This window comes from Pundamilia nyererei, unplaced genomic scaffold, assembly GCF_000239375.1.
Source record: "Pundamilia nyererei isolate P.nyererei 1_Seehausen unplaced genomic scaffold, PunNye1.0 scaffold00547, whole genome shotgun sequence".
NCBI lineage: Eukaryota > Metazoa > Chordata > Actinopteri > Cichliformes > Cichlidae > Pundamilia > Pundamilia nyererei.
Genome location: NW_005187948.1, coordinates 53 through 11240, shown reverse-complemented (window position 1 = coordinate 11240; position 11188 = coordinate 53). Strand labels below are relative to the sequence as shown.

At 40.6% G+C, this 11188-nt stretch overlaps 2 protein-coding genes across 2 annotated transcripts in view; both read left to right on the top strand.

The window, feature by feature from the left end:
- Positions 1–3480, top strand: part of sfmbt1 (Scm like with four mbt domains 1) — a 22161-nt gene extending 18681 nt beyond the window's left edge. The window contains exons 18-21 of the mRNA XM_013907837.1: positions 609–787; positions 875–1099; positions 1524–1652; positions 1849–3480. Of these exons, the coding sequence (XP_013763291.1) occupies positions 609–787; positions 875–1099; positions 1524–1652; positions 1849–1989 (674 nt within the window). The 3' untranslated portion in view covers positions 1990–3480. The remainder of the gene's footprint in view (positions 1–608; positions 788–874; positions 1100–1523; positions 1653–1848) is intronic.
- A 63-nt stretch (positions 3481–3543) lies between these two features.
- Positions 3544–10917, top strand: stimate (STIM activating enhance; the record flags this gene model as incomplete). The annotated part of the gene is made up of 7 exons (XM_005754344.2): positions 3544–4545; positions 7221–7269; positions 7368–7463; positions 7569–7690; positions 7969–8081; positions 10224–10301; positions 10704–10917. Coding segments are annotated over exons 1-7 (898 nt in total), but the record flags the coding sequence as incomplete, so codon positions are not given.
- Positions 10918–11188: the final 271 nt, after the last annotated feature.

Below are 11188 nucleotides of genomic sequence, written 5' to 3'. Positions count from 1 at the left end.
TTTATTTATTTATTTTTGGTAATTTCTGAATATTTTTTTTCCTTTTACAATTTTCTTTTTTTATGGTGCTCTCATGGCTCCATAACTTGTTCTCATTTTGCCCAAAGCTTATTCACCTTCAGTTCATTTGTGTAGCTCGTGAATAGAAATGATCTGTGCCTTGAATGTGAATATTCTGAGAAATTTATTTATTTATTTTGCAATAACCTTTTGGCTTAGCGGGTATTCAGTGAGCACACAGAGTTGGTAGAAAATTGGTGTCAGGGTTGGCCTCTTTGATCTTGTGTAAAACTTTTTTCTTTTTTTTTCTTTTTTTTGAAGCACAAAGCCACAGATTTGCTGATATGTTTACTGCAGCTGCATCACAGTGTTGTGGTTAACTGATGCAATTCAATAGCAACAGACAAATGATTATGCTTTCTCTTTTTTCATCTCATTCAGACCTACTGAACAGCCTGTTTATCAGTGCTTTTCTTATAGAGAGCGTTTAAGAATACAAGCATTAGAGTCAGATTAATATCCATCTGTTTCAGTGGTGTATTCAAGTCTATAAGACATGCCAGATGCAACATGATAATGACACAACAGGTTTGTTGTTTTACCATCAGCATATTACTATGGAAAGAAGAAGAGTAAACGTGTTGGTCGTCCACCTGGAGGCCAAACTAATCTGGATGCTGGAGTGAAAAGAAGGGGGCGGAGGAGGAAGAGGAGGAAGCAGCTCTTTGTCCATAAAAAGAGACGCTCATCAGCTTCCGTTGACAACACACCTGCCGGCTCTCCACAGGTACCCCAGAACTCATGTTACTTCTGCATTAAGCTTTAGGTTAAACGAACTGTGTGAAGTGACCGCTTGTCATCCTTTTGCTCACAGGGCAGTGGGGAGGAGGAAGATTTAGATGAGGATGACTCCCTGAGTGAAGACTCTGGCTCTGAGATGCAGGACGATCTCCAGGATGATTCAGAGCAGTCAATTGGGAAATCTCAGCCCACCACACCGTCCCCTTCCCCGCCGGCGACTCCCAGGCCGACACGCAGACGCCGGAAACCCCGCTCCCCCTCGTTCTCTGATGATGAGAACCGCCCCCCTTCACCAAAGGTGATGAAAATTACAGAGAGGAGCTTTGCAATATTTCTAATTATGTTTCCAAGCAGTGTATCTGTAATTAATACTCAGCAGGTTCACAAAGATTTTCCACTTGTTCTGCGCTCTGCCCCTCCAGTTGCACTCTAAATAAATGTCTTGTGCTTTCTAACATTTCCATTTTAGTAACATTTTAAAAGGTGTTTCTGCCGCATTACGGTCTGTCCCATTATGCTGCTTGAAAGAAACAAAAATGTCTCCAATGGCTGTTTGACTGTGACCTTTTACTGCTTTTACACAGCTATTATTTCTTTAATGAAAGGTTTAGGTCTGCTACCCGTCTCAGCATCAATTGCAAGGGTTAAAATGAGCTGCGAGCCTTTTGTCTTTGGCAGGGAAATCTCAGTCTGTCTGACTCACACTGTCTATGTGTTTGTAGACGCCAAAAGCTGAGCCTCCTCAGAAACTGTGTTTGGATACCAGCCCCCTGGAGTGGAGCGTTACTGATGTGGTTCGCTTTATCAGGACCACTGACTGTGCGCCTCTTGCGAGGATTTTCTTGGATCAGGTATGAAAAATACTCAGACTTAATGGCCGTGGCCATTAGGGATAAGAGCTCACTCTGCTTCAGTGCAATAAGTGTGTATATATACACTTGTACTGTATCCATGGTTAGAAATTTAAACATTTTAACATTTCTTGTGTGTTAACCCAAAAACAAGCTATATATAGAATGCATCTCACATGAACTCGTGTGTTGGCAGGAGATTGACGGACAGGCGCTGCTGCTGCTGAACCTCCCGACAGTGCAAGAGTGTATGGACCTGAAGCTGGGACCGGCCATCAAGCTGTGCCACCACATCGAGCGGGTCAAGCTGGCATTTTATCAGCAGTTTGCTACGTAGCTGACGGGGGACCAGATGTGGGATGTGACTGCACCCTGTTCTGTGTGTTAATCCATTCAAAATCAATGGGTTGTTTTTTTTTTTTTTTTAGGGGGGTGGGGTTCCCCCCTAACACTGGACCTCATTTAGAATCCTTCCTATTCCACAACCTGCGTGGACATGATAGACGAAGCAACATTTCTTGATCCTTGGGGAGGGGGAAAGACAGCTGAGAAAGTAGAAGACCCAAAGGAAGGAACTTGTGGCTCTTTGATGGCACAAATAAATGTAAAGACACATAAGTATAAATTCCTTAAATTCAACATATTTTGACATCAAAATAAACCATCACCAAGGACTTGCTTTAGGTTTAAAAAGAGAAAAGAGCTTGGTTTCTGTATCTATTTTAATTAATGCTGTTTGACTAATTTGTATCTTCAGAGTGTTGTGAACCTGTTTTTTGTTTTTGTTTTCCCCCTTTTCTTACCCACTTAAAAAGTGACTTAGCGCCACTTCTAGAACTCTTGTTCTATTTAATCATACTTTGCAGTTCGCTTAGGGCAATACCACAGGATCAAAGCTTTTAAATTGTAATACTATGGGATAAGTAAGTAATAATCTCACTAAGTAATAAGTGAGATTAACTGCCTTCTGATCTGGTGACTTCTGTGGAGAATATTTAAAGTGTCTTCAAAAATGTATTTCGGTGTATTAGTTAAAGAAAAAGAGTAATCGTTTCTTCAGAAATCAAACTAGATGATGCAAAGAGTCTGCTGCCCAGTTGTGAAGCGATAGTTTGAGTCATTGCAGGGACTGCATTAGATTTTATTTTAAACATGCAACATGTGTATCAAGATCCGTTGCTAGTTTTAAGATGGAATACTTTATGCCAAATTTGTATGTTTAATGTAAAATGGGGTCTTGATCTTAAGAGACTATGGCTCTCTGGTTTAAGTCTCAATATGTGAAATGATTTTGTACTGCAAGCACAAGCAAAACCATGCACTACATGGTGGTATGCAATTATGACACGTGCATGTCTGTATATAGTGTACATATTCAAATATCTTCTAGTGCAACAGGGTGATTTGAAAGGGGGGGGGAAAAAATCGTCTTTGTGCATATGTGTAAATGCCCAAACAACACGATATATTTGCACAGAATAGGTCTAAACTTTGCAATATTGGGTATATGATGCGAGTCAGTTTAGCTACAGTTGATAATCATTTTTAACAGCAATGGGTTATTTTAATTGCTAATGCTAAATGAAATTGGCAGTTTTAAAGCAAGATGATACTCTTAACATGCTTTTGTAAGTCGTTTCTCCCCTCGTTTTTTTCCAGTCCGTGTCGTGCGATTTGATGTAACGTTCTTCAGTTTGTGTGATGTTTATGTGTTTACTAATTTTCTCGTAGTTCCCTTGTGCTCAGAACAATAGCACAGGCCTCGTTTGAAGATTATTATCACTGCTATTTAAAGACAACACTGCAATAAAAGCTGAACAACACTTTTTATGCGACTCGTGTTCGTTCCTCTTTTCCCGGCATGCACTTTGTGGCTACGTGCGCGCCACGTGACCCAGCGTCTGTCAACATGAGTGGGCACTGCTGGGCAGGGGAAGCAGCTGGATAAGAGACGGGAGCTGTGACCTGCAGTTATTCACATTTATTTTTCTGTACTTTTTAAACAGACGAGCTGGTATTGTGCGCGACTGTCACGAGATGCCGGTACATGCGCCGTTTTAAACCTTACAGGAAGTATAACTTTGTCTGAAAGCTTTTGCTTAACTGAACTCAGTAGTTCGCTCCGAGGCTAGCTAGGTAGATAACGATAGCAGCACCTCAGTCGCTAGACGGTGGACGGTTTCCCCATCAATTGAAATTTACCTCCGAGTGGCTGACATGTCCGTATAACGCGTTAAACACTTGCTGTTTAGCCGGGCTTATGTTTGTTGCTGATGTTAGTTCCCAGATTAGAAGATTCCAGGTCGACCTAGGAAGTGTTTGCTCCACTGTGTGTGTGTACCTTTAAACTAGCTTTTCTTTTTAGTGTTGCATTGCCGTTTTAAACTGTGTACACGGCTCAGTTGGGACCACGCTATACGTCGTTGCAACTTCCAGCGCCGACGGCTTCACTTGTCCAGTGACAAAGAAGCTATGGCTGCATGGATGCCTGAAGCAGGAGAATGAGTGCGAGCTTTCAATGGAGAGGATGTCACCATCTTTCACCGAAGACTGTCCTGCTTAGCGTATCGATTAGCTGACCGGCAACTTCGCAACAGAACTGGGTCCGAGCGGCTGCTGCTGCTTTTCTTCACTTTATTAATTAGTCACGTCCAGATCTTCTGTCCCATGGCTGCAGCAAGCGGGGTCAACATGCTGTCCCAGCACGGAGAGGTGGCACTGGCTGGTCCAGGAGGAGCAGGGATGCCCGCGGTGTCTCTTACCAATACATCGGTGTCTTCTACACCGACACCAGATCCCAATAACCGGGGGTGCGAGAACGGCGCCTTGATGGACTCCTTTGGGATCTTCCTGCAAGGTCTTCTCGCTGTGATGGCTTTCAGCACGCTCATGTGTAAGTATGGCTAATGCTCTGCTGTGTCAGATATCTGACACCAGCTGCTGATGTAAGCGGGTATCATCCAATAGCAACACTCCGATAATCAAATGTGATATTGATTTCAGCTGGGAGGGTTGAGGTAAATCTATACAGAGTCAGACAAACGACATTAATACGTGTAAATCTAAATGCAGGGGTTTCACTTCACTGTAACAGCATACCAATTAGAGTCACTTGTTGGGGCTTTTTTGGCTGTGTTGATCATTTAAAAAAAAAAAAAAAAAAAAAAAGATACTTCCCCTCTGCATTTCCTGGCACATTTGACGTCTCGTGCTGCATGTACTCCATATACTGCTGAACTTTGCAAAAATAAATGAAAATGACTTTGTTTGGATGTGGCTGTAGTTTTCACATTTCTGCTTGGCAGTCAGTTGAGGAAGCAATCGCAGTGGGGAAGAAAGATATAAAATGTTGCTTTCTTTTGATTGGGTGATGTGCAGATAGAAAACTGTCCTAAGTAGTTTCAGAATATGTTTTTTTAAATAAAGTGCTGTATCTCAAGTGATGGTCACTCTATATATCCTGTAGGTGCTTCACAGTAACAGCCACTAATGAGGTTTCTTTGTCTCAACTAGCATATATGGATTTCAGAAGTAGAAATCATCTTATTATTATTATTATTATTAATAATAAACTATTTAGAGAGATCATCTTAAACAGGATTTGAAAACTGAAGTATCACTGAGTTTTCAAAACACTTCTTCTTTCAGTTGTTTAGGGGTTGCCACACTGGATCACCTGCCTCTGTCTCACCCTTTCCCTCGCCTCTGTGCATGTCCCTCTTCTCTATATCTGTAAACATTCTCTGTTCTTCTCACGACCTCAGAATCACAATCAGAATTAGCTTTATTGACATAAGCTCTCAATGTAAACAGAACAGACGCACAATTGCAACATGACACAGACAATAATATGTGCAATGGTGCAGAGTCCAACAACATTCCTCTCATTTGTCTGCAGCAGTAGCATAGTTTCCAACAGCACCTTCCTGGTCAACACAAACCGGTGGCAGTCATCATTAACCCAGACCTGAACCAATCTTGTTTCAAGGTTGCATTTATAATGAGCATTGTATTTAATTTCATGATGAGGGTCCTTCCTAATGGGTCTGATGTTAAGAGCGAAGTATAAATCTCTTTATAACTCAGAGAGCTCTCATACTGGGAGTTAGAAATACTGAAATAATACTTACAGTAATGTAATACTTAAAATGTGGGGCATGGGTATGAAATGGCAGGACAACCCCATTGATTGCCTTCTTTTAGTGTCCTTTACTGAGCACTCATGGTTCACTTCACCTCTTCAGACTGGACGTTTAGTTTGATCTCAGCTACACACCTGAAAAGTTTTATAAATGCATCACACACACACACACACACACACACACACACACACACACACACACACACACACACACACACACACACACACACAACATGTAGTAAACCTTATCAAACATGCTGTCTTATGTAGTCAACATAGATTGTAGTGCAACACTATATCTAGTTTTTCTTTTTTCTTTGGCTGTCCTTGTCTCGTGATGGCTAAATGTCATCTTGGTGACACCTACTGCAGCATGAGACTGTTCGCTAGATTGTCTCTAGTTGCTTGTTGTCATTAAGCTCATCTTCTTTTACTTCTCCATGTGGACAGACTGTAAAACTTTTCTTTTTACACCTCAGGCTAAGGTAGCTTTACATTAGAAATTGGCAGGCAAATGTCCATAAACACAGACAAGGAAACGCTGGCACAGAAGATTGGGTTCAGCCAGTGTCTGGCACCAAACTGGCAGCTGTGTGACCTAATGAGAGAAGCCTTAGTTTTATGTGGCTCAGCAGCCTCGCAGCAGTGAGTAGTTTTTTTTTTTTGTTTGTTTTTTTCTGGGCAGAAGGAGGAAGCAGAGGCCTCTGTCTGCCTTCACATCACACCCAGCTGTAAGTGGGGTGTGTTGGTTATGAAGTCACACTCGTTCGGAGCACAAACTGAGCTCATCGTTTTCCGTAAAAAGCAGCCCTCAGTATATATTTGGACAGAGCAACAACAACATTTAGTTTAAGTTTACAAAAGTGAGGTAGTTTGATGTCCACTTTCCATGATGGAGCCTTAAAGCAAAGACTTGAGTGAAGCAGATTGCTTCCCAGAATAACAGTCACACCGATGCACACATACAGTGGCTTTAGTGTTTGTTACCCAGCAGGAGTGCTTAGCAAACAGTTCACTAATAGCTTAATTTGTACCACTTTATTTCATGTATCTTTAAATTGGGCAGACTAGATGAACAGTTTTCCTTCTAACACTGATTTATTGATTCTCTCCCTTTGCGACATTTTGAAAGAAGCATCCATTCCCTTTCACTTAAACTCTCATAGCTAGTAGTTTCATGTCAGCTTGATTAGAAACTCTTTGATTTCTCGCTTGTTCACTTAATTGACTGATATCAGGGCAACGACGGCAAGAGTCTTAGAATAAGCCGGTATTCATATACGAAAGCAATAAAATGCTCACTGGAGGTTTGATGGCTCAGAGGAGGGTTGGGTAACTTTGTTTAATGAAAACAAGAGAGAATGTTTGAATGTGTGCAACTCTGTTTGCAAAATCCCACTATCTGTGTGGCACTCTTTCCTCTACAGTGAAGCGCTTCAGGGAGCCCAAACATGAGAGGAGACCCTGGAAGATCTGGTAAGGGAATCGAGCCAGCGCTAAATTAATTTCTATGCAAAGAAACCGCATGAGACCCACTGGAGTGCCTTGGAAGTAACGTAAGCGTGTATGTGCAGGTTTCTGGACACCTCAAAACAGGCAATTGGGATGCTCTTCATCCACTTTGCTAATGTCTATTTGTCGGACCTCACAGAGGAGGATCCCTGCTCATTGTGAGTATTTGGATGTCTCTGATAAATCAGAGTAATCTTTTTAAAATGAAGATAATTTAACTTTGTAGACACTCAGTTCACATTAATTTTCCATTTTCCCTCCAGATACCTCATTAATTTCTTGTTAGATGCTTCTCTGGGCATGTTGCTGATCTATGCAGGGGTAAAAGCCGTCAGTGCTATTGTAGAATGGAGGCAATGGGACTCCCTGCGTTTTGGAGAATACGGTGAGGACAGTGCCTGTGATGTCCAGTGGAGGGCAGTAGCTGCCCTTGCTATTATAGCGCTGCAGTGCCATTTCCTACCCTTTCAATGCTTTACTTTGTTCTGTTGGCAATTATGTAACACCAAAGCAGTGATATCTAATATTTTTGTACTATATATATATGTGTGTGTGTGTGTGTGTGTGTGTGTGTGTGTGTGTGTGTGTGTGTGTGTGTGTGTGTGTGTGTGTGTGTGTGTGAAATACATAATCATGGTTTTAGACAATCATCTGTCTCCCCAGGAGAGCCAGTGCAGTGCACAGCGTGGCTGGGGCAGTGTATCCTCTACATTCTCATCATGATGTTTGAGAAAGTCCTCATCATGTTGGTCCTCCTCATCCCCCAGTGGAAGCAGGTCAGTAGAAGAGTGTGTTTTTCGTACATGATCATACTATACATGCGAGGTAAATTCACTTTACACGGGTCAGCCCTGCCTCTCACTCGGCATGCTGCTCTGGTCCTGTTTTCTACACCTGAACGTTTTGGTGGGTGTTGTGCTAGTTTGTTTAGGAGTAATTTGGGAAGTTTAGTACACAAAGATGATGCCCAGAAAACTTGTGTAAATACAGTAAAGCATGGTTATAGAGAGTTATTATATTTTTGTAATTTCTACAATTTAGTTTAGGTTCAGCTAGTTTCCAGAGTTTCAGTTTAGTTTTTTGGAAATGTTTTAGTTTAATTCATGTTAATTTCAGTCTTAGTCTTTATTAATTATTGTTTGGAGGGCATATGTCAGTGGTAAGATCTACAAAAATCAGTACAGATATTAAAAAAAAAACAAAAAAAAGACTTTTTGAAAGCAGTTGACTCAGTGTTGTCGACATCAAGTCTCAGTAAATAATATATTAAACCTCATGAAGCAACTTTTAATTTTAATTTTTTTTTTACCAATCCAACAAATACAAATTTTGTGCTATATTTTAGTTTAGTTTAGTTTTTTCAAATGTGTAGTTTTTATATTTATATAGTTTCAGGTTTTATTTAGTTATATTTAACAATAATAACCTTGGTCCTACATCACTGTGTATACAATAAGGCACACTTAAACAGCATTTTCTGAGTCATTACTCAAAAGCATTTGTAAGTAATGATTTATATTTTTAAGTACTCCCTGGAGAAGGTATTTTGTTATGCTACTAACAGTTTTACTTTCACATTGAGAAATACACTTACATAATTACCATTTAATAATTAAATTAATCTCACAAATGATGAGGACACACAGCATCTTTCTTTGGGTGTTTCAGTATGAGCACAAAGCTGACAGCCAAGCAAGTTGTCCAAAGAGCACTTAACTGTGATTTTAATATTGCAGCATTAGAAAAAGAGTCTGTAATCCATCACTGTGTTTGTTACCTGCTGAAGGTCAGCCTCTGGCAGTTTGACTGGGGTTAGTGTACACTCGGGTTTAACTTCACTCTGGGTTCTTCAGTACTACCTTTGAAAACATCTGCAGAGCCAACAGAGTCTGTGTGGTGTGAGCAGCAGTTGTTCCTGGCCCAGGGTGCAGCTTGCATTTAATTGAGAAACTATTGCATTCATTCCCCTGCTGGACTTGACCCAGGGGCACTGAAAGCATTAATTCCTAACCACTGGGCCTCCAGAGACAGTTTTTTCATGCCCAAAACAGTTTGTTGTGCTGTACTTTAGCAATTGTGGCGCACTGATTATTTGAGACCTCAGTGTTGGGGGGGGGATGAACGCACCTCAGGCCATGCGGTGACTACGTAAGCTACGCAAATTACGTGCGGGATCCGCCTTTCCCTCGTCTCACTATGAGCGTCGGTCGTTGACAACTTCTATACATGATAGAAAAGTTCTTCTTGTTGGGAAAGAAAAAAAAGCCTTCAGAGTAAAGTGTCGTTACGGCAGTGAGGTAAAAATGTGGCCTCTCCTCCAGATTTCACCGAATAACAGCAGCGTTAACGTGCTAGCTAGCAGAGCACATCCAAGGTTGGAGAGCATCTTTTGGCGTCTTCGCCTCTTTTATTTAAAAAAAAAATTTAGTAGTTCTGTGGTTTTGTGTCCGGTTAAAGTAACAGTAATTTTCATTTTAGTCTGTGCGTGAAATAATGGTCTAAAACCACGGGGTTACAGCTAAAAAAAATAGAAATAAAAGGTTGTTTATCTGCAACACGTTAATTTAACGGTAATACTGCTGTAATTGTAGTAACCGCGATTTACAGCACAGGGATGATGCCTCATTGATGCCTATCTATGCATACTATACAGTCTGCAGATTTGCCAGCTTTCCTCTTTCTTTCCTTTGTATTTGCAGCAGCTGTTTTCCATTCAGCTTGTTTTCTTAAATGCCGCACATTTGCTTATATTTGCTTATATTTCGCTTGAATATGACAGACCCGTCCCGACCCCATTTAAAACTATAATATTGTCAGTGTACAATAATATTATGGGCTGCATGTTTAACCATCAAAAGTTAATGCTGTCACTAAGTGCAACATTATATTTGTGCTTGTTGTGTTTGTTTGTGTGGCAGCTGGCACTCCTCAAGCCTATACACAATCCTGCCCTGGAACTGGCCATCGTTATGCTCATCGTTCCGTTCTTCGTAAATGTAAGTCTGCCCTTATCTTATCTTTCTTCTCTTTTTTTGTCTGAATTTTACATCTCCTGCAAAACCAATATTACATGTCTAGCAGGGGTGGAAGAAAAATTGTTTAATTTGAGGACCTAGTTTGTAGTTGAAACAATGTGATAAATCACAATATATGTTACTCAACAAATCAAAAAATGTTACAAGTCACAATTACATGAATGAAGTGAGTGAAGTACTGCGATAATATTGTGTCACTAACGTGCAGTGAGACATTGTCATTGGTTACCAAAATCATCAGTGCCCATTGTATTGCATGCACACAAAGGTAAAAGCTGTTTCTCTAGTTTTGGTGGATTTTTAAAAACCACTTGAATCAGTTCTGTAGAAAAATCATCCACCTGTATTTTCTGTGTCACGTAGGCCCTAATGTTCTGGGTAGTAGATAATTTCCTAATGAAGAAGCATAGGACAAAAGCAAAGCTTGAAGAGAGGGAAGAGGACTCACGGGGGAACGGCAAGGTGCGATACAGAAGAGCTCTTTCCCATGATGACTCGGAGTCAGAGGTAAGTTTAACTGGAAAGCTAATGCTAAAGGAGACAGATTCAACTGACACATACCATTTTCATTTCTTCAGTCCATCTGTGTCTCTCTGTCTCTCTTTTTTTTTTTAACCCAGTAATCTTCTTTTGAGCTCAAACCTAATAAAAAGTGGTACATCGCATTTTTTGATTTGATTGATTTCATTTTTATTGATTAGCATTCAAATATCTCAGTGAAGACATAATAAAGATTACCACAAATAGAGCTGGGCGATATGAGATTTTTTCATATCACGATATGTTTTTTTCATTTCAGGCGATAACGATATCCATCACGATATAAGCCAAATAACTATATTTGTAAG